Raw genomic sequence first — 23,050 nt, forward strand, 5'->3', positions numbered from 1 at the left:
TTTATACGGCCGCAGATTCGGCCCTCAAGCAGCGGTGACGACAGAAGAAAAACTACGGAAATCAACCAGGGACAAATTTATTAGCCGCGAAGTGTTATTATAGTGTGATGGAATCGAAAACAGAGGGGTCGCCGACAATAAAGCAAGAGGGAATAGACAGAGGACACAAAGAAGACCATATTTTGAATTTTACAGAATCGATGTCAAACACTTTTTTACTAGCAACATTTCTAAATAAATAAAGGTTCACCTACTTACACATATTAATTTACTATTTCCACAACCGATCTCGTCCAGGGTGTCAATCACCACTCAAACCATGCATTTGCGTGGGCCCCCCAAGGTCCGGGGGGCCCCTGTTGGACACAAACACAAGAAGCGCAGTCTTTCCCCCTGAGATCGACTCCCTGCTCCCCCGCGACACCAACCAGGCTAAGCGGTTATAAAATAGACTGGCGGATAAAGTTCGACGAATATTAATTTCTTAACATGTAGTAACACCGGTGTACATTCATATCTTATATGAAAACACAGTCAATTCGCAACACGAATGACACATGTTGCAGGGTTGCCAACTTTGGTCAACTGGCTGGCGTGAGATTTTCAATTTGAGATTTTCAATTCAAGTCTGCACATGCATTTACATGTAGCCTATGTAACAGTTTAATTACCATGTAAATAGTATGTAGGGTTTGCAAAGTATCTAAACGCTTTTGATGTAGCCAATTTGATGTTTATAATAGAATAAAATAGATTTGCCAATTTCTTGCGTGAGAGTCTGAAAACGTGAGCGTCATGCCAGGTGTGTGAGATTTGGCAACCCTGATGATGCATAAATTGCAATATTGACAATATACAGAATTTCAGCTGCGCGAAACCATTGAGATGGATCCTCTCTTCTGGCGTCTCAGACATTCAGGTTTAGATTACTGCACATTGCTGCGTACACTGAGGAGTTTTAGCTTGGGCGTTAGAAGCAGCTTTCGGGAAAAATCGCCAGCAACGATTTCATATGTACAATGAGCGGGCGCTCCGGGCTGCCTTCTGCTTTCTGTCTTCTGGCGCTGGAAGTCGCTTGGCAGGGGGACGGAGGGACGCGCTACAGCAGAATCCTCTCAGATGCACATGCACACGCTCAGCCTGCGTTACTTTCTCCCGTGGCGGGTAGGGGGCTGTCTGTCATTTTCCATAACTGCAGAAGTGCTTCCTTCTAGGTTTTTCGGGCGCTTGCTGCTCATCTTCCAGTAATGAAAACTGCAGTCTTAAAAATGATTACAGAGATACGTTAGACATGTCATTGGTAAATTATCTTGCTTTATTTAGCCCTTTAGACTGTAATTGTATTTTAATTGTATTTGTGTGTTTTTTTTAATTTTGGAATTTAAAAAAATTACATTTAAAATTATTCAATTTGTTTTGCACAATGCACAATGTACTTCAGTATTGTATAGTATTTTTTATAATATTTTCTATTGTATATGTACAGTTTTAAGTTTTGTGTGTGCTGCTGTCGTTTTTTTATAATTTCCTTAGGGATCAATAAAGTACTACTATTACCACTATTTTATTTGATGCGGTAAAACGATATATTAAACAATACTTGGAAACACATTATTCTCGGCAATGATCAACGGCAAGACATTCTCTGACATCGCGCAGGAATTGATATCATTGTTGTCACACCGTAAGCGGGGCACGTAACTGAGACAGAGTCGCAGACATCAGGGAATCGGAGAACACGGGGTCTAATCAATCTGTAGTGACAAGGAACAGGCAACGAACTCAGAATGACAACACAATGACCGGACTGGGGAAGCATACTTAAACCCGGACTTAAATACATAGGACTAATGACAGCAACAAGAAACAGCTGGTAAACGCGGGGATTCAACACGAGGTAGATAAGGGGGCGTGGCACACGGAAGGAGCGGACGATCGGGGGGGACAATTGTCTTCGTTTTGAATTTATCTAATGTATGATTCTAGTTATTATGGCTTCTAGTTTAAAAATGGGCCCAAATGGAACAGCAAGTGTTATTTCATTCTTACACCAGCAGGGGCTGTCTGAGGAGCATGAAGCTCATCATTTTACACATTCGGAAAACCATTGGTAACAGGAGTAATATTGAATCGTCGCCACACAGACACACCTAAGAAAGTGGGAGCTCCTGTTGCAAACCGGTTTTGTTGTATTTTTATGCAATGACTAGTTCTGCAGAGGATTACGAGTGTTAAATCAAACACCTCCAGCTACTTAAACAGTGCCATCGAACTTTAGTAAACTGAGCGTAGATGTTTTCTGGAAAAGGATCGGTTTTAATTGTTAATGCTAAACATTTACAACTACTACCTTGAATAAGCAGTGTGAAAGATAATTTATAATTGAATTAATTTTGAGAGAGAACAACGAGGGTGAAACAGAAGGTGGTAAAGAGAATGCACAGATGAAATTACTGAATGAGGAAGAGACTGTAGGGAGAATAGTAAATGAGAGTGACCAGGAAACAGATGAGGTTTAGCGAGCACACTGAGTGAGAGTAACCAGGAAACAGATGGGGGTTTAGCGAGCACACTGAGTGAGAGTAACCAGGAAACAGATGGGGGTTTAGGGAGCACTCTGAGTGAGAGTAACCAGGAAACAGATGGGGGTTTAGCGAGCACACTGAGTGAGAGTAACCAGGAAACAGATGGGGGTTTAGCGAGCACACTGAGTGAGAGTAACCAGGAAACAGATGGGGGTTTAGGAAGCACTCTGAGTGAGAGTGACCAGGAAACAGATGGGGGTTTAGCGACCACTCTGAGTGAGAGTGAGCAGGAAACAGATGGGGGTTTAGGGAACACTCTGAGGGAGCACTCTGAGTGAGAGTGACCAGGAAACAGATGGGGGTTTAGGGAGCACTCTGAGTGGGAGTGAGCAGGAAACAGATGGGGGTTTAGGGAGCACTCTGAGTGAGAGTGAGCAGGAAACAGATGGGGGTTTAGGGAGCACTCTGAGTGAGAGTGAGCAGGAAACAGATGGGGGTTTAGGAAGCACTCTGAGTGAGAGTGACCAGGAAACAGATGGGGGTTTAGGGAGCACTCTGAGTGAGAGTGAGCAGGAAACAGATGGGGGTTTAGGGAGCATTCTGAGTGAGAGTGAGCAGGAAACAGATGGGGGTTTAGGGAGCACTCTGAGTGAGAGTGAGCAGGAAACAGATGGGGGTTTAGGGAGCATTCTGAGTGAGAGTGACCAGGAAACAGATGGGGGTTTAGGGAGCACTCTGAGTGAGAGTGAGCAGGAAACAGATGGGGGTTTAGGGAGCACTCTGAGTGAGAGTGAGCAGGAAACAGATGGGGGTTTAGGGAGCACTCTGAGTGAGAGTGAGCAGGAAACAGATGGGGGTTTAGGGAGCACTCTGAGTGAGTGACCAGATAATAGGTGGCATTCTTACAGTCTGCCTGCTTGTTTTCAGTTGGAAAGCAGTGTGGGAAGAGGCAGTGCATGGTGCGGTAGCAGTTGTCCATTAGGGCCTTTGGCTTCACTGACTTCCACATTTTGGTGTTAGGGTCCTTCATATTGGCCAAGATCTTCTGTATTTGGGCTAGATGTTCCATCTGTTAGTTCAAGAACGTACACAGATAAACACACATGTTCATACAGTGTATGGAGTTTCCTGATTATGTCTAATGTAAATCAAGGAACTCAAAAGTTGGAGTGATTAAAAAAAACAAAACAAGGAAGGCTCCTTTTCACTGAGAAGTAAAGGACATGGTTTGGAAGGAGGCCAGATGAGTATAAGATCACCTCATATGAAAGAGCAGGATGAACAGTGAGAGCGAAAGGCAAGATTAATAAATGAGGCTCCAGCACCTGAAAGCTGCTGATTTGCTGCACATCCCTGAATAGCTTTTCCAGATGAAAGGTGTACTTGTGTGATGGGTGTTTCTGTGGCAGCACCTTCAGAACCTTCTTTAGAACCTCCATATATACTTCAAGCCAAAGCTCTTGGAGGTTCTCTTCCGGTAGGTCAGGTACACTGGACCTCTGCAAGGGGGGGTGGGGGGGTGGTGGTAGGTGTTGATTAAAAATAGAGGTGGATTTGTTATGTACATATACTGTGCATATAAAAATACCTGCTGTCTGAAAGGAGAGTATCACTGATAATACATCTACTTAATCTGAAAGACATCCCTAAATTATATATTTCAAAACCTCCACAGGATATCTCTAGCCATATAATTGGCTAAAATTATGAGTAATTCACTTGGGATTAAAGTCTCTGCTGAGTTATTGCTAAATGAAGGAGATCGGCCCAAGTAGCGCGAGTGCTGACGGGGAGCAGTGACTCACCAGCTGGCTGATGTTGTTAAATCGGAAGATTTCTTCATAATGCACTCTGATGGTGTAGTTAAGCGGGAAATTGTAGCTCTGTTTGAGAGAGGTAACAAGTCCTTCTGGTAAACCTGCGAATATCTGTCCCCCCCTGCACTCTGCTTTCCTTCTACCCCTCCTCTAACTCTCTCTCTCTTTTCTTTCTTTGACAAAACAGAATACCCCGCAATACATGTCCCCTTGTGTCAGTGGCCTCTTCTGACTCACCATGAATGTCCTCCGATTGGTGAAATTGAGGTAATTTCTCAGGGTGCACAGAGCTTTACAGAGGTTCCCACTTCCACAGGGGGGATCCGGAGGTGAATTTATCTGCACGGTCGCTGCATAAACTGTACAGAAGATAGAGACTAGTCACTAAAGTCACACTGGCTTAGATTGCACATAATAGACATTTTTAAATATTAGAATATCTGAATGACAGGCAAATCCCCAAATGTACATGGCTTCTAGAATAGATCACATTATCTGCCTTCAGCACCTAAATTCAAACAGGATATAAATAAAGACAACAAAAGTCGACCCCCATAACCAACGGGGTAACCTTCTGGGTTATCTTAATGTTATTCTGTATTATTTGATCTCCATAAAATACTTTCAATCGCATCTGTGAGAAATGTAAATTATTAAGTATTTTGTTTTTTACTTATAAACTTTCGAGGTAGACCGTGACTAAACAAAATATAAAAAATCTTCATGTTCATATTATTTTAACAGATTTTTTTTTCAGTTTCAGTCATTACATTATTTCATTTTATACATTTATATTTTAGCAAGCACACTGAGTGAGAGTGACCAGGAAAGGAGGAGAGGAGCAGCATTTGTGGATGCTAATGCTAATGAGAGCAGAGACAGTGAGGAGAGGAGCAGCATTTGTGGATGCTAATGCTAATGAGAGCAGAGACAGTGAGGAGAGGAGCAGCATTTGTGGATGCTAATGCTAATGAGAGCAGAGACAGTGAGGAGAGGAGAGCCGTTTTTGGATTCTAATGAAATGGGTTGGACTGTAAAAAGGGGCAAGAAAAGTGCAACGCAGATGAAAAGTTTGATGTAAGTAACAGATGTCCATAGAGAATAATCCATTGTTACTTGGTTATAGGACTGGACGATATGGCAAAAAATTATATCACGATATATTTCTTAATTTTGGTCGATACGATATAATTCCGATATCGATATGGACAATATTAAAAAGCCTCAGGAAAAAACTGCCGAGGACACACACAATGGATGTCTGCAAACTGAATTTGCAAAGTCTATAATACCTCCACGCTCCTCCTATTAAAATTATATAATTTTTTTTTAAAATAAAAACAGTACAAAAAAATAAGGTTCACTTTTTATTTGTATTTAGCCTTTACAAACAAGAAATGTGAAATAAACTATCAAATAAATAAAACTCTCAGACTCAGCTTATTAACAATAATATATTTCCATTTAAACTAAAATTTACTAAATTATTCATATACTGTATATTATATGATACAGTATATATGTATATCGAAATATCGGAAATGTGTTTAAAAATCGTATCACTGTTATTGAAAAAAATTATATCGCGATATATATTGATATCGAATTATTGTCCAGCCCTACTTGGTTATGCAATTAATAGCACATTATCGTTGTTAAAGACAGATTAATGTGTATGTTACTATGGTCTTCATGAGCTCCGGCACCTCAGTGTTTACTAATGACACCCTGCTGGAAGGTGTTAGCTTAACCCCAGCTCACCGCGAGAAAAGTATTTAGACTGGAAGTCAAATTTCCAGAGGTTTCACTCTCATCATATGCAGTAAGTTACTGTCGTCATACACATGAGAGGTTGCCTTACTGTGACTTGTCTGGCGTACACTTTATCCAAGAGCATTAATGCAGCTGTATGTTTTATCGGAGCAATTCAGGAAGATATTCCACAAGGCAGGATTTCCTGATTAGCTCGATAACTTAAGCCAGCTGTGAAAACTGTCCAATAGCAAGAGAGGTAAGTTACATTCCTACTGGGCAATCCTTACATTTTGCTTAAGTTATCTGGTTAATGAGGAAGTCCTGGGGAGTATTCCATAAAAGTAGCTAAAAAAAGTCAGACTTTCACAAAAAAGTCTGACTCAAACTAGCGCGATCTCTAAACTTAGCCTCATGTCTTTCCACTAACGCAGTTCAGCTTTACCTAATCAAGGCCCATACAAGACAGACTTGCATAGTCTCAGTGCGCACACCTGCAATATTTAAGAAGCCCAAATGAATGGATGAACGACAGATCGATCAGATGAGTTGGAAAGTGTATAAAACGAGAGCGGTGTTTTTTTTTCCGCTGCAGAACAAACGCTGCTGTTGGAGCTGTATGAAAAATACAAAGATGTAATCGCTAAAAAAAGCAATACTGTGGGTATAAAAGGCAGGGAGGCGGCTTGGCAAAGAATTGCAGACAGAATAAATGTGTAAGTTATGTAACCAAATGTTAGAATTGCCTAGTACAGTGGCACGATGGTACAGTGGTTTATGCTGGTGCCTTAGCCCTTGAAAGGTCCAGGTTCGAGCCCCATAACCAACGGGATAACCTTCTGGGTTATCTTAATGTTATTCTGTATTATTTGATCTCTGTAAAAAAACGTATTTTGTTTTTGTTTTTTACTTATAAACTTTCAAAGTACTGGGGCCCCTGAATCTGCCAAGGTACCCATGGCCCTATTGTACTCTGGATCTGGTAGTCAAACCATTATTTACGCACGCTACCAGGAACCTTTGTTAACGTACTCAAATGATTAAATCAATCCCCATCAAACTGTGTTCCTAAATAAGCAGTGTGTCCTGTTATCTTTTACCAAAATAATTGTCCTATTGTTGTTGGAACAGCTCATACAAACTATATAATTGCTCAAGGGCATGACTTAAACAATCTTAGTGAGATCATCATCATGCATTGAAGCCCCAAATATATGACCCACAGCACAGAATCAGTCCTCAGAATACTGTAAATATGTAAATAATTTATTCTTAAAATTTAGTTTTGCTTGACAAACAGTACAGTTTTTTCTCTCTCTGTCACACACTCACAGAAAAGACTACTTCCTTCACCCACATCCTTGAGGATTTTTCAGTCCTCCCCACCAATCCAGAATCCGGATTGTCCCTTACCAAAGAAAATTCCCAGAATCCAAGATGGATGGGTCATACTGTCAGGGAAGCCTTGCCTGCAGCAGAAAATCCTCACCCAGAACACAATTTAAATTCCTGGTCTTTTTTGCTCCCTCTTTGGCTGAAACATAACCAACTCACAATTAGATACACAAAGGATACAATATTAGATATGAATGATTATATACACAGTTGCTTAAACCAATTAATGAATGAGGTAAAGCAAACACCACTATTTTTAACTCCTCTGCTCCAGGATGGGCTACCTCTCATCTAGGTGTTGTTTACATTAAAGTCTGTTTTTTTTTGTTTGTTTATTTTGTTTCAATGAAATCTCTTTGCAATATCCTTTTTTTTTGACCAGACATCTGACCAATATGGTAACAAGTCATCGCAACTGCCTAAAGTTTATAAATAACTTTGATTAAAAATCTCTCACATATACATTTACTTTGAAGGCACGGCTTTTATATGTATGCTAATACCTCCAATGAAACAGAAATATGTCAGACAAACAATGAACATCGACCCCTCTGGAAACAATAAGGTCTTCCTCTTCTCACAGTTTGAAGGAAAAAACAAATTATCTTCCTGAATAATGTTGATCTGAAATTTTCTTGTTTCTCTCCGTCTTGTCTGGACTTGTGTCAATGACAAACATCAGACTAGGGCTGGGTTTGACCTCAGTGATTTTGGGAAGGTTGAGGGACCGTGACAAAGACACATACAGGTGTAACAAAGGCAGTATAATTCATAATCAGACAACTCAAATGGACAATTAAATTAAAATAAATGTTATAGATGAAAACAAGAAGTATGGGAAACTGCCAGAATTTGGCTGATAAGCCAGTATGAAACTATGGATGAAGCCTATACTTTATCTGCAATTTAAACTCTTTATTTAAAAGTAATTAAAAGTAACCATAAGGTTCTTGGGGTAAGGAGAAATGATTGATTCATAAGCAGTCAAATCAATGCGCTTTACAGATAGACTATTGATTTTAATTTTCTATCTTTTCAGGCTGTTAAAAGAAAATTCCATTGATGTACTCAATTAGACTAATGCCTTAAAAAGCTAAAAATGAAACACCCACCCATTCTCTACACTTGTTTCTCCTACGCAGGGTCTCAGAGCCTATCTAAGAAGCAACAGGCAAGAAATAACCCAGTATGGGCTATCAACTCGGTGCAGCATACACACAAATATTGGGCAACTCCGATTCAGCTTAGCATATTCTTAGAGTGTGGGGGGGAAGCTGGAGTATAAGGAGGAAACCCCCTCCCCTCGCCCCCTATCGCAAGAAGCAGAGAACATGCAATGTCCACACACACAGAACTAGGGCTTGAACCCAGATCCCAGAGGTGTGAGGCAACCAGTAAACCCACTTAAATTTTTTTTTAATTAATTAATGGAAAAAAAGCAATTCATGTTTTACACGCAAGTATTGCAACTCCATTTGTGAAACCGTGAACGCCTATTACATTGAAGGTTTAATTGGTAAAAATTACCCAAGACTTCATCGAGCCGACCCATATGAATTAAATCACGTGCGTCAAGGTCTGCAGTGTAAGTGAATGAATTTTGTGCTGAATGGACAAACTTTATCCATAAACAGAAGAATGAACAAGCACAATCCACCTTTCAGTTCTGCACCTCTTGGTTATCCACGAAACGCCATCTGAACCACCGATCAAAAAAATCTTATTATATGGGCCGGGTCATGATTGCATCTGCGAAGACAATCTCACTGGAATTATCTGCGTGTCGCATGGTTCAAAATGTTCTCTAAAACGCCACTTAATGAACTTCTCCATGGTTAACGCCCATTCGCATTGAAAATAATCGTAAAATATGGAATCAAGAAGGAAAAGACCCACCTCAAATTGCAATTAGTTGTCCTTCTGCTTTCTCCGATGTAGCAAAAGCGTGAATAACGCACGAAAAACCAGAGGGTGTATTTTAGTTTCACTTTCGAGGGTACTACTTAATATTAACTCATGGTTAACCATCCTAGGCTACTGATGAGGCAGCTGTCTGGAGAAATTCTTGAGATTAAATGATAAAAGGTATTTTTACATTTGAGACTATTCTGAAAGCCTGTCTTACTCTTGACACGTGTTCTTTTACCACGCATGAAGTAGGGGGAGTGAATTGGGCGAGGCCGGTTGAACAAGTGCAACTGAATCGCAATAATCGATACAAATATGCAGCCTCGTTCTGAAATGGCAAAGAAAGTAAACAAACCGCAGCCAAGGGTTACAGAGACGCAAAATGCAATATTGAAACCTACCGCCTTTTTACAAAATCCTGGCTGCGAAACAAGTTTCAAATGTGAGGAGAAGCAAATAATGGTCAACCTCTATCAATCGGGATGACATTAATATTTAAAGGAATTTCTTAGCAACATTTTATTTTATTTCGCAGAAACGTCCATCCGAAGTGATGTACATTATTATTCTTTTGAAAAAGCAGGGTCACCCATCTCCAGTAACAATTTGGGGGTAGGGACCCTACACAGGACGCTCGACAGTGACATCACTCAAACCACCATGGTATTTGAACCAGCAACCTTCCACTCAGCAATACACCTCCAGAGGGTAAGGCAAACAATCGACAGATAGCCAGGAGGGAGCCAAGACATACAGCCATAGTGGGCAGCGTGTGACTCAATGGGCTAAGCCCTTGTCTATAATCAGAAGGTTGCCGGTTCAAACCCTGCCGCCGCATGTCTATGGCCCTTGAGCAGGGTGCCACAACTTGAAGTTACTCTACAAAAAGAAGTTGAGGGAGGTGTAATTATAATTTCCCCAAGGTGATCAATAAAGTACCTATTATTATATGGGACACTGTAGGTAGGACAGACGGAAGCAGCATCACCACATAAAAATGTTATAGCCTCACATTTATAACTCAGCCATTGAATAATACAATAATACAATATGTCAGGATTGGGGCAGTTTCTGCTGCATGTTGTTCAAGTGGTTTTGCAAGATGTGTGACTGAACTGCACAAACACCACACACACACCACACACTTCAATGAAGAAATCATCACAGAAGCTGCTTTAGCTTAAAACGGACTAATACAAGAAACATTTGGAAAAACTGTCGGGTCAAAGCATGGCCATCATTTTCCTGATAAAATGAACTAAAAAAAAATTAATGAAAAACTACATTGCTTTCAGTTTCTTGTACCGACACGCATAGTCTTCTTGTTTGCCTAAGACCCTCAGAGAAGGTGTTTATTCCAATGTAAGGCAAGATTAAAAATGATATTGAGCTTTATTTTAATAAAAAAAAAAGATTTATTTACAACAGTCCTTACACAACCCACTTACAGAGTTTACTTCCAACAGCTTAGAATCCTTCAGGAAGAAACAGCAATCATCATCATCTGAGAAGGGAGGGGTGGAAAAACACCTCTAACACTACCACCTTTCAACCAGCAAATAAGTTGAATCTCTAGAATTTGTACTTAAGAGTTCAGCTGACAGTCTGCATCACTCTTTATTCCCTGACATCTCAGATGCGGTGCTGGGATCTGAGATGTATTGTGTGGCAGGATAAATCGGCGACAGAGCTTCATTGCCCCGCTTGAAGGACAACAACAAGCTACAGAAAAGGTTTTCACAGGGGACTCTGGACCGTTTGGGTACATCTTTGTAAAAAGCCCATTGATTGGCTGCCAGGAATCAGCCGGCATCCAAATGAAAAGTAAATATGCAAGGGAGGGAGGCGGCATTAGGGCAAAATAAAGCCACGATTCATCAGTTTCAAGCCAGAGTCTGCAGGAACAGAAGCCTGTGCAGGTATCCATGTGCGAGAGCGCCCCCCTCCCCCACTTCCATTGCATGGTAAGTCAGCCTAAAATGCATATCGGGTGCGGATGTCTTCCAGCTTCTTGGAGACTTCGGGGGGGGTGCGATCCAGCTCCTCTGACACGCTCTTCTGCTTGTGGGGGTCCATGGAGTTGAACTGCTCGCACAGGTCACCGTCGATGACATTCTGCGGAGACAGGCGGAGCGTCAGAGTGCTGGGGGTGGGACGGGAAATCTCCGTCTCCCCGCACCACAAAGGGCCAAAAAGGCACAAGCAGCCAGAAAACATCAACCTCCTTAGTGTACTTAGACATTTTTAGACTCTTCTTAAAGCGGCTCTCAAAACTGGTTTGGCTCCAGGATCCAGTTTTACTTGGTCATTGAATCAGAACTTGAGGTGATCTTGCTGATGGGGGTGGGTGGGGAGTGGTAGCCAAACTCACCCAGGACCCACTGGAAATGACCCAACAACCCACCAGTTGAGAACACAGTGTTACACGAAAATTTAAAGGCAGTGCATCTGAAAGACAGGAGAGGACCAGCTGGGGGCAGTGAACACATTTTTACAGAGGTAGCGACGGTCTGACCCCCCCCCCCCGGGACCACCTTGACTGGGAAGTAGTAGGAGCGGAAGCTGAGGTGGTCTCGTCCGCAGAGTGGGGGGAACTCTGATCGCATGTGCATCTCCAGGTGCTGGAAGAAGTCGTGGTCCTGGGGTGGAGGTGGGGGTGCAAGTTATGGAGAGCAGGCATTTTCACTGCATGTCACCAAAACCATATTCATACACAGACAGAATAATTCCTCCCTCCTGCAGTCAGATGCTCTTCATTACTTATACCACACCATGTATACCACGGTATAGATGTCCCTTTTTCAATTTATCACATGCATATACTGTACAGCTGTTTCTAGCATTTTTGCACTATTCTGTACTTTTAATCTTAAAGATTAAGATTAATTCTGATTCCGGGGGGAAATTCTGGGCAAACTAGATGACAAACTGCAGTTTGTTGTCCGAGGTCTTGTACCTTGGCTCAGCGATAATAAAGTTGAATGATTCTGGCTTTAGAGAGAAACACGCTAATATGTAAACGTAAAGACTTCCCAAAAGGAAGCATCTCTAAAATCGATGGGCCCACCCACAGCGGGCCACATCAGCCCTGAAAGCCGCTCTCCCATGCAGACTTGGTACCTCATGGGAGGTGAAGGGCACCAGGATGCCGATGCCCCCAGACAGAGTGGTGTAGACCAGCGACTCCGAGCCCCCAGGGATCAGCGTCGTCTTCTGCAGAGAGAGGACCGTCTCCCCGATGTGGTAGTTCACTATGACCTCTGCCTGGAAGGTGGGAGGGGGGGACAGCGTTTAGGGGGAAGCCAAAGAACACACACACGCCTACTTTTACCCACGCAGGCCCAGGGGCAATAAGATTACCCTGCGGACCGTGGAATTTGAACCCATGACCTTGAGCATGTACAATCATTTAATGAGAAGAGAAAACAGGGAAATTCCAGAGTGCTGATTTTGTCTGCCTCCACACAGCCAGCCAGAGTGCTGAAGCATGGGAAGGAGCAGAAGGCACCCACGCCTGGGCACTGCCGCCAGTCTGCTGGCACGGCCCCGGAGCTATCGCACAGACTGCCTGGCACACCGCCTTACTTTCTGGGAAGCCCCGTTCAGCAGACCTCGATCCCAAAGGGCCTTGTTCCCGGTAGGGTCCTCATCCACATCATCACTGGTGTTGGGGGGCAGTCGAACCTGGGGGGACAGTGCGGGGAAAATCATTCACAATGCACTCCTCTATGCACATGCAGACAAGAGGCCCAATTTAACTTGCTGTACACAACCACGTCATTCTATTTGGCGAGACCCTTTAGTCTGTCTCCTACCAGCCTGACGCCTCATTTTCCCTGATTGTTGTTGTTTCACTTCTGGTCCTTGAATGGTCATATTAGTTACTTGCTTTGTTAGAAGTTGTGTTGCTCCTGCTTACAGTTGCACCTGGGCGTTCACTGGAATAAGTGTAACTGTAGCTGAAGTTACACCTGATCGAGTCCTTGACAGAATGCATGTTTGCCTCACTTGTATGTTGCAATGGACAGAAGTGTTTACCAATATGTTTATATCTAGTACTTCTGGCTTTTTCTGGCCCAGTTTGGAAGCTAGGATGTAAGGGGGGGGGGGGGGCACATACAATGCTGATGTTGCCAAACTTGTCAGCACAGGCCATGGTGTCGTAGTCCAGCAGGCAGGCCGTGGTGACCCAGCGAGGATGGGTGTCGTCCGCGAAGATGATGAGCTGGTTCTCGTTACGCCGGTAGCGCACCCAGAAGAGGCTCTCCTGGATGTCTGAGATGATGACCCGCTGGCCGATGGTATGGATCCCCGTCACCAGGTTGGGAACATGCTAGACACACAAGACAGGCGGCCGGCCTCAAATCCGAGCACAAACATGGAAAAAGTGATTGACTCAAGGCTGTTTGGGAAGCCAGCCAGGAAAATCCTTTTTCTGGGGACACTTTGTACTCTACATGTCATTATGACTACAGACCAAAAAATGGGCGGGGGGGGGGCAGCCCAAATGTTTCTGCCTGTGGACACAAGAATCGTTTTACACTAATACTTCCCAAGGCTATGCAGACATCACCCGGTTAGTTATATTTAAGCGCCATGATGAACATTCACGGGATACAGCATCTACAGGATAGAAAGATTTAATAAAAATAGAGTGGGGGGGATGGTTGGACCATCGGGCACAGAGGGCTGTAGAGCAGGACTGACATGAGGCAGACAGAGGGAGCTGGAGGCAGTGTGACCCTGGGGGGGATGGTTGGACCATTGGGCACAGAGGGCTGTAGAGCAGGACTGACATGAGGCAGACAGAGGGAGCTGGAGGCAGTGGGACCCCGGCGTGACCTTCAGCATGCAGGGCTCCACCAGCACACACATACGCACCTTATTCTCACACTTCCGAAGCAGCTTCTTCTTGCCGAGGTCATAGATCCGCAGCAGCTTGCCAACACCCACCAGCACGCGGCCCTGGAAGGGGGCAATGGCCAGGGGGACGTCCTCCACGGGTGTCTGAAAGAGACGAGCACATGGATACCCACCCAGGGGACAAGCTGGCTGCCGCGACGGCCAGCCATGTCGCTACTGTGGGATCGCTGGCCGGAGGAACGCGAGCGATCTTACGCTCTGCGTCTACGTTTTACGCCGCTCACCTTGTGTACGAACTCCAGCTTGTCGCCGCCCCCGACGATGCGATAGGTGTAGATGAAGCCGCCGCCCACCGAGCGAGGATTGAGAATCAGGTCCCTGGCCACGCCCACAAGGACATACCAGTCTTCGCCACCCCCGGCAAAGCGGCACACGGCCACACTACACAGAGAGTGGGGGGTCATGACGGCAGCTCCCGAAAGGCCCCTGCCGTTTTTCGTGGTCACGGTACCCCCCCCCACACCAACCTGAAGGCGGCTTCGTTCTGCTCCAGCTGGACCAGGTCCAGTGTGCCGCCCTGGGTGGGGTTCACGAGCCGCACCAGGGAGGCCCACTGACCCGAACCGGCCTTGGGGGCGCCGAAGATGGCCTCCGGGAGGTTCTCGTTCAGGAAGGCGGCGGCCATCTCCGCAGCTAGTTCCCTCTCGTCTTCCCCGGCAGCTTCCACCATTTCCTGCAGGGGGCAGCAGAGAGGCGGCAGGGATGTCAGATCCTCATTCATAACGCAGAGGACAGCCTCATACAAGGGGAAACAGAACGTGCCGGCGAGTTCTTTCAAGTCACTTGTGTGTGCATCCCTGTCACAACACGCTTGAGAGCAGGATCCGTTTAGCTTAAGTCATGCATTTGTAAGATTAGTACTAAGAAAGACGTTCTTTGTTAGAACCAGATCTTTAAGGTAGATAGCAATCAGGCTGCAGAAGATCAGGGATGCAAAGAGGAATGAGGCCACAGGAATTGACCTGCACCAGGCCGACAGGTGCTAACAGGTGCAAGTAGGGCTGACACTGATCTAGGACCAGTTTTTATTTTCAACATTTCTATGTACTACCTTCTAAATGCACCTGCTATATACTATGCTATATAAAGGACATCTGTGCCACATTTACAGACCATCAGCCATTCTAAAGGAAGACAGCCATAGTGCACAAGACCTGAAACAACTACTACAATATAGCTGGGGGAGACTCAGGAGGTTTGGTCACTATGGATATCAGCATCTGTCCATGAATGGCTTATATTTGCAATGAGCTACTTTAAGGTTCCGTAAAAGCAGTCAGTACTTAAATGTGAATAGGGTTGCAAAATTCTGGAAATTTTCCTGTTAAATTCCCATATATACCCCTTAAATTTCCATGACAGGTTTCCAACGTGGAATGTTTCCAAAATTCTCTACCTAAACTTCCCACCGAATGGAAAGTTTGTGGAATTTTTCCACATCTTTGCAACCCTACACGCGAAAGCTGTCACCAGCAGCACACACCTCGGCCATCTGCTGCTTGCGCTGTGCCTTGGTGGCCTCTGTGTAGGCATTGTGGTCCGTCTCGATCAGGACGAGGTTGTTCGTCTCGGGATGGATCACAAATTTACGTGGCGTGCACTGCAAGGGGAAGGCCACCTGGTTGAAGACTGCTCCTAGTTTCTCCAGAGCCAAAATTCTAAAGGAAGACGTGGCGGCAGGAGGAAGAAAATGGAGAGAGAAGCATACAAAATCTCAGCGAGGAAAGACCACATCAATCAAACCTAGAAATGACTTGAAAATCAGGCCTGTCACACTCATTAACCCTCAAAATCAGTTCAACAGCTTAAAGTCGACTCATATGCGATTTGTTAATGTGTGCAGCCTAAAGCAAGGCACAAAGCAGCTACACCTGCAGAAAACACACCCTGTTTGCTCTATAGCAAAGCAAGAACCAGAACCAAGAGCACATTACAACCGGTTTTTGCATTAACTTGAATAGAAAGAAAATTCCAAAAGCCTGTTTCTTGTCTTAAAGGTCATGCCCTTTGCACCAGTCATCTGCCAGGCTCAGTAACTGGCACATGACCTAAGGGTGCCATCAGGTGTCCAGAGGGGCCAGACGAACGGCCAACCGGCCTGGGACCGCGTGGATTTTCTGCGATATCCATTTATAGATTTTCTGGCCACATGATTACTCATGCACAAGATGCTTTAAGGAGAGTGGTTTAAATAAATTTGATTAAAAATTTGATTCACTTTTAAAGTAAATCAAATTGTAAGACTGCAGCTCAATTAGTTCCTCTGATTATTCGAGTGCAACCAGATCTGGTCAGATAGTTGAACAGTAACTGAGGCAGATTCTCGCACTCTGGGCCACCAGAGGCCTTTCATATGAGGGGGTGGGGGGTGGGGGTACCTCAGAGTGTTTGTAGAGATGGCCACGATACCCTCGGGGCACTGCTCGGAGGCAAAACCCGATGCATACTCCAGCGTCTCGTAGGACAGAGGTGTCAGGTGGAAGCGGGACTGATACGAGTAGCTAAGCCAGGAGCGGCTGGACATGGCCAGGACCTGCAGGGGTCAGAGGTCAGCCTGAGCCAGCCAGCAGAGCCACGCCCTCAAAACATACCATGCAGGACACAGGACATCAACTTACAGCCTCCTGCCCCTGCATCCGGACGCGAAAGAGCTTGACAGGCCGCGACCCCAGATAGCGGGTGCGGGTGTCGGACAGGTCCCCCGTCACAGGGTCCAGCACGGTCCTCAGCAGCACCCCGTTCTGCGGAAAGACCGCGACGAGGACAGGTGGTCAGCGAGAGGATTCCAAGGTCCGGTCAAGTCAGCTTCACAAAGGACAGTTTCTCCAGTGTCACGGGGCTGTCACCTGCAGACCGATGTTGAGGTAGAGGAAGCCCACGCCGCCCTTCTCCCCCAGCTCGTCCTGTTTCTCCACCCCACCCATTTCCACAATGCAGAGGGATTCCGGCTGGGCAGGAAGGGCTTGCATGCTGAGGGGCTGCAGACAGTCCTGCAGGACATGGGCGACAGGGAGCTTATTTACACACAGTAAGAGCAGGAAAAGCTAAACAACACAGCTCAACAATAGTAGGAGCTGGAAAAAAGGGCCAAACTGGTTATGAGCTACCGGGAAACAAACAGTATATCCACCCGTGTCCTTAGGGCACTCGCAGCAGACACAGCTGCGGGCTGAGATCACGGCCCACAGCTGGGGCAGCCGGAGCCAACACACCCCAGGGGCAAACGCGTGACACGCTGACAGCTGCCCAAATTCATCGGGGGGCCAAAAAAAGCGCCGCATGATAAACGAGATGGAGGAACCGCTCAAGGGCAGAGAGAGTACTCAGCAGGACAGTCACGGAGCTGGGGGAGGGGCCTCACCGAGGGGTCCAGCGAGATGATGCGGACGGTGTTGTCCATTAGGCCGACGGCCAGGAAGCGAGAGCGCTGCTCGCCGACGGGCACGTTGGCCAGGCTCATGCACACCACGTCGGCGGACATCTCCTTCCGCTCCGTGTACTCGTTCAGCTGCCCCGACTGCGGCGGGTCAGAGAAGGGATGAGTCAGAACATTCCAGAATGTTTAGTTACATTTTAACTTGCCAGAATCCTACTTCAGGGCAAAACAAGCAGAAGTACGAGTGACTGATGCAGTTAATGAACTACATATGGCATCGACAGTTGTATCAGTTACAGGAAAGATACAGCATAACAATACAAGTGGGTTAAGAAAAGTGGAAAAAGTAGAAACGCTCCCCTCAGCGGTGGGATACACTCCGAGAAATGAGTCGTTAGGCGATTTCATCGTTGCCTACATCACAGTGCGCTTCCATAACCCTAGATGGTATAGCCTAGTACACAGCAAGGCACCATATTTTATGAGAAGTCTAAAATCTTAGACAGGATGGTCAGCTTACAGGCCATTTAAGGTGCGTTCCCACACTTGGCTGTTGCCTCGCACACATACTCTCAGTAACAGCGGTGAAGCGGGCTTTTGCTGGAACAAGAACATTCCTCAGGAATGCCCACCCCCCGCAAACAGGGTCACTTAAGGTTAAAAATGCGGGCCAATTGTGAAAATCACATATGACAGAAACATAAAACCAAATCACCCATAAGTAAGCAGCTTATCCCTTTAATTAAAAATTCTCATGAGCTAGGGCATCCCATAAAAACACAAACAAAACGTGTTGTTTTACAAGACGGGAAACTCCCGGCGCCCCAAACCCAACCTGACGCAGACATGGAGGTCACTCACGGGGTCCATCTCGAAGTAGACCAGCTCGCCGCCGGTCAGGGCGATGACCACCTGCCTCTGGTTCACTGCGCAGCGCACGATGGTTTTCTTGCCTGGGGTCTTCCACTCGTTGACACGCTTGTCTGCCCGGATATGACGGATCCCGTCTGGGTACACCTGGAGAAGGGGGGGGGGGATGTGTATCAGCAGCCGGGTATCAGCCCCCCACCCCACCCCACCCTCAGCAGGACAGCGTACCTGCACCAGCGCGTCCTCGCCCAGCAGGGAGCAGGACAGGGTGGGCGTGGTGCCAAGGAAGCCAGAGTCAGTGACTTCCTCCACAGTCTCTCCGATGGACAGCACCAGCGTGGCGTTGACGAAGGACACGATGATGTATGCGTCAAACTCGTCTGGGGGGGAGAGGGGGGAGAGGTCAAGCAGAGGGATCCACCTAACTCTAACTCTAACCCCACCAGCACTTGGCCGCTGCAAATCCGACTTTGCAGACTTTGTGGATCGGCTATGACATTGACGATTCACAGCTAATTTTCTTTAAACTGACATGGGAGTGCAAGGCACAAGGTGTGCCGATTACAGGCCTGCGGGGACATGCCCCAAAACCTTTACTGTCCACCGATGAATGTCAATAAAAAGCAAAATCGCTCAAATCTTAAATGGAAGCAGCAGCATCGATTTGCACGGTACATTAAGTAGCTATAAGAGCCTCGTATAACAGGTAACCTTAAATTCGCGGCGCTATTCAGAAACAAGGCCAGCTGATAAAACAGATTAGCAATGACTCAGTTACTCGAGAAGCAGTCATGGCAGGGAGAAATGAGAAATCAATGTTAAAACTGTTACATCGGGCCTGCACACTTAATCCTGCTATTCCAGCAAAATAATTCAGCATAACACAGCTTTTGAAAAACCCAAAATAGCAATGCCACTTTTAATTAACTAAGGCTGCACTCATCAAGATTTCACAACATAGGTACCTATCATATATAAGATAAAACACATTCCTGATCCAAAAAATAATTTACCACCAAGATTTGGCAATTTAGCACTCGATGTTCATCTCGGAGATCACATGGTTTCAAGGAAAACCTTGGCACAGACAATGGGAGCATTTCCAGGCCGCCACTCCTGACACCAGCACAGGATCTCACACCCACCAGAGCGTGGCTCTGTCGCAGCTGGCGGGAACACTGGATAACGAGCCGCAGCAGGAAGCCTGACAATCACTGCCTGGGTGAATTCTCCCGACGTGGGTACAGATCTCTCCCATAATCAGACACACCCATATGACAAATGCCCCAACTTGCCAGTCAGGCTTAGAACGTAGCCTTCAACACACTTTCGATTCCATAGGGAATCCCAGCATGCCTCGGGTAAATTGCAACCCCCCCCCCCCCCCCACCCGCACGGTGGCAGTACCTTCGATGTGCCTCCGCACGGTCCACACGGCGTTGGGGTTACCCGGAAGCTCCGACACGGCCATCTCGGATACCTGCGGAAGTGGCGGAGAACTAAGCACACAAAATCTGAAGAACGCGCAAAATGTTCACCAGCTCGGCTCAGGCCAGGGGATCAGATCCGTATAAGTCCTCTCCAGGAATGGAATGAGTCAGAGAAGAGACATGAACAAACTCATCACGTCCACATCGGCCGTAATATCCACTGCGCAGCAGCTCAGACGCCACCGCAAGCCCGCAGCCGTACCTCAAGACCGTGTCTCAGAACCCTCAGCGTGGATCGCGGTCCCCGGCCGCAGGCCGCGTACAGCTGAGGGGTGTCCTCGTTGGCCAGGTCGGCAATCTGGGGACAGAGGCAGGACATGCGTGTCCAACAGACGTGCAACTACAGCAGCCTCACTGCACCACACTGCAGCACACGCCCCCTACCTGACAGGACATGATAGGCGAGAGGTTCTCCTGCTCATCCACCAGCACCAGGTTCTTCAAAGCCCGCGGCTGGAAGAAGAAGGTGTCCCCTTCTTCCAGGGGCATGGCGGAGGAGAATTCAGGCTCCTCATCATCATCGCCCAGGTGGGCGATCTGGTACAGGTAACTGTCACACAGGAGACCAAGACCAACGCCTATTAATACTGCGGCAGTAACAATAGCGGTATTGTTCGAGTACCTTTCTGTATATCATCTTCAGTTCGCTAAACACAGTGAAATGAATGAATACCGAAAGAATGAAACATTATGGTATTTGGAGCTGTGAGCTGGTTGCTGCTAACGCTGCTCAAAGTCATTCATAAATAGCCATTTGGGAACATTGTAGTTTCCCAACAAATTACATCAACACTGGAGAAAGTAAAGGCCAAGACTGTCCGTCGGCTCTGTTATACATGCCAACTGATTCGAGGCGACATGGTCTGAATGTCTATACGGCTGGAGCATGACAAACTGCCCGTGGGCTTTTGCCAAGAATTCAGACTGGAACAAAAATGTAGATACAGCTACAGGGTTATTCGCTACAAAAAGGGGCCACATTCGGTAGCAGGAGCATTCATAATGAGCTGCAAATCTGAATTTTTATTTCACATATTTATCTTTACAATGAGCAAATATGCATGTCAAACTTTGTTTTTCAGCCGTCAGACACGTTGCCTTTAGATTGCAACTGTTCCTAATTAGGGTTTGCAGTGCGCTTACAGTTTTAATAATAAATTTCAAAAACAATTCGTCTTCCCTTCTGTACCGAAACTGAACCGAACTGCAATTCCAAAACTGAAGTGTGCGCCGTGAGTTTTGTGCACCATTACACCACAAATGGGGAAAAAAATTCTAGAGATCTTGCTCCAGATTGGCAGTGGAGGTCACTTAACACAGCATCCACTCAAGACTTTGGTACTCACTGGTTTCCGAACTCAGAGGAGACGAACAGGAAGCCAGTTTTCAGCACACACATGGCCGTCGCCACGGGGATGGTGTCAAAGTATTTCATTCTGATCTCCGTGACCTGCAGGAGATCACATCACACGTTAACGTGAACATACGGAGTTCCGTGCTGCTCGTTAGCAAGCATATGGACAGATCTCAGAGGACACCACGCTTTCTCCAGCAACATCAGAGAAGAGACATGAAGACTCATCACTTCCTCTACCCTCACAGAGCATGACCCCCGCCCCCCCCCCCCCCAGGCACTGCACCCCACCTCCCAAACCACCCACTCACCATCTCCTCATCGGTCTCCAGAGTAACTTTGAAGATATCGCCCTGCTCTGTTTGGGCCAGAAAGAAAAACATGGACTTGGTCTTGTGGGTGGCCGAGCAGACGAAAATCATGCCTCGCTCTGGGTCGTCCAGGTCATTCTGCCAGAGGGAAAGACTATTCAGCCCCTTTTTGAATCCGGCCCGACATGGCTGCCCCAAGGAATCTAACCAGAACCGCTCTATTTTGCAAACGATATTAACATTCACAGAATTTGTTCTGGTGAGCAGTCAGATATGTGCCACACAACATGCAATGGAGTAAAATTGGACAAAAACAATTATAAAAAAGAATAGATATTGAATAGGCAGCACATAAGAGCAGTAACAGACGTCTGAATGTGTACACTGTGCAAATTATACATGTGCGTTTATTAACTATAGGTATGAATATTCAGTTTTCACACTTGCATGTTTGCTGCAATGGATCTGTTATTTATTTGCATCATATTGTGAACATCTACTCATATTTTAAAAGTGTCAGTACCCCCCCAAAGCTATTAAGAGACATTCATACATATAGCATGGGGTGAGACCTGAGGCGTCCTGACTGACCCCTAAACTGCCTCGCTGACAGTTTATGTGAAGCAGGAGTTGGGATCAGATTGTCACACATTCTCTCCAGTGAGAAGTCAGAGAAGAGACATGAGCAAACTCATCACATCCGCAACATCTGCGACGCATCTCCCCGACCTGCCAAGGCTACGACCCTACAAGCTTCCAGGGCCACACCACATACTCTGCATTTTTTCCATGTTACTCAATGTGAGCAGTGATGCACAGAGTTTGAATAGAACCATATAAACAGACAAACAGGCTTTTAAAAATACAAGATTTACCCCTTAATTTGAAATGTGTTTATAAAAATGCACTCAGAATAACGGGAAGGAGCTTCATCTTTTTTTGCACATTTTCATTCTTCCTAGGGCAGAAAGCGTGCTGTCAACCTCAGAAAATTAGAGGCCAGGCTTTTGTTTTCTGTATAAATATGTATTACAGATAGGGCTGTCGAAGCAATTCACAATACAGGGCACCAGCACATTTAAAGGGGCAGTTCACCCAAAAACAACAATGCGACTTACCAAAAATCAGGAACCATTTTCCTCTACCGAACTCCATGCACTAGTCATGTCACCTCGCAGATACTGACAGGGTGTTTGCACCTTCTGCGCAGTGACTCGTGTGTGGAGCTCAGCAGAAGAAAATAGTTTGTACATTAAACTTCGAAATTACCTACAATAACCGGGTCATGCTTTCTGGTAAAAGACATTACTACTGGATTTTTCAGATGCA

At 45.8% G+C, this 23,050-nt stretch overlaps 2 protein-coding genes across 9 annotated transcripts in view; both read right to left on the bottom strand.

Moving 5' to 3' along the window:
- Nucleotides 1-61: 61 nt before the first annotated feature.
- il34 (interleukin 34) lies at nt 62-9,662 on the bottom strand. The gene is made up of 7 exons (XM_023827151.2): nt 9,386-9,662; nt 7,508-7,628; nt 4,580-4,701; nt 4,331-4,408; nt 3,851-4,024; nt 3,432-3,594; nt 62-1,261 (listed from the first exon to the last, which is right to left on the bottom strand). Exons 2-7 carry the CDS (start codon nt 7,542-7,544, stop codon nt 1,146-1,148), a joined length of 690 nt encoding a protein of 229 aa, XP_023682919.1. The 5' UTR covers nt 7,545-7,628; nt 9,386-9,662; the 3' UTR covers nt 62-1,145.
- A 1,108-nt stretch (nt 9,663-10,770) lies between these two features.
- Nucleotides 10,771-23,050, bottom strand: part of sf3b3 (splicing factor 3b, subunit 3) — a 47,020-nt gene continuing 34,740 nt past the window's right edge. For all 8 annotated transcript variants that reach the window (XM_072698603.1, XM_072698604.1, XM_072698602.1 and 5 more), the window contains 20 exons: nt 21,722-21,859; nt 21,403-21,506; nt 20,441-20,606; nt 20,259-20,354; nt 19,974-20,046; nt 18,795-18,946; nt 18,558-18,713; nt 17,682-17,837; nt 17,167-17,310; nt 16,939-17,061; nt 16,699-16,853; nt 15,804-15,978; nt 14,788-14,993; nt 14,545-14,701; nt 14,279-14,404; nt 13,518-13,730; nt 12,983-13,081; nt 12,518-12,661; nt 11,932-12,036; nt 10,771-11,512 (listed from right to left, as the gene is read on the bottom strand). In XM_072698603.1, the coding sequence (XP_072554704.1) occupies nt 11,372-11,512; nt 11,932-12,036; nt 12,518-12,661; nt 12,983-13,081; nt 13,518-13,730; nt 14,279-14,404; nt 14,545-14,701; nt 14,788-14,993; nt 15,804-15,978; nt 16,699-16,853; nt 16,939-17,061; nt 17,167-17,310; nt 17,682-17,837; nt 18,558-18,713; nt 18,795-18,946; nt 19,974-20,046; nt 20,259-20,354; nt 20,441-20,606; nt 21,403-21,506; nt 21,722-21,859 (2,829 nt within the window). In that variant the 3' untranslated portion in view covers nt 10,771-11,371. The remainder of the gene's footprint in view (nt 11,513-11,931; nt 12,037-12,517; nt 12,662-12,982; nt 13,082-13,517; nt 13,731-14,278; nt 14,405-14,544; nt 14,702-14,787; nt 14,994-15,803; nt 15,979-16,698; nt 16,854-16,938; nt 17,062-17,166; nt 17,311-17,681; nt 17,838-18,557; nt 18,714-18,794; nt 18,947-19,973; nt 20,047-20,258; nt 20,355-20,440; nt 20,607-21,402; nt 21,507-21,721; nt 21,860-23,050) is intronic.

The sequence above is a fragment of the Paramormyrops kingsleyae genome, chromosome 13, assembly GCF_048594095.1.
Source record: "Paramormyrops kingsleyae isolate MSU_618 chromosome 13, PKINGS_0.4, whole genome shotgun sequence".
NCBI lineage: Eukaryota > Metazoa > Chordata > Actinopteri > Osteoglossiformes > Mormyridae > Paramormyrops > Paramormyrops kingsleyae.

What these genes read in the sequence shown, in the direction of transcription:
- il34 (XM_023827151.2), bottom strand. Translation starts at nt 7,544, where the DNA reads ATGACCCATCCATCTTGGATTCTGGGAATTTTCTTTG. An exon ending in GATTCTGGGAATTTTCTTTG is followed by an intron (nt 4,702 to 7,507) that starts GTAAGGGACAAT and finishes TCTTCTGTACAG; the next exon opens with TTTATGCAGCGACCGTGCAG. An exon ending in AGCAAATCAGCAGCTTTCAG is followed by an intron (nt 3,595 to 3,850) that starts GTGCTGGAGCCT and finishes TTGAACTAACAG; the next exon opens with ATGGAACATCTAGCCCAAAT.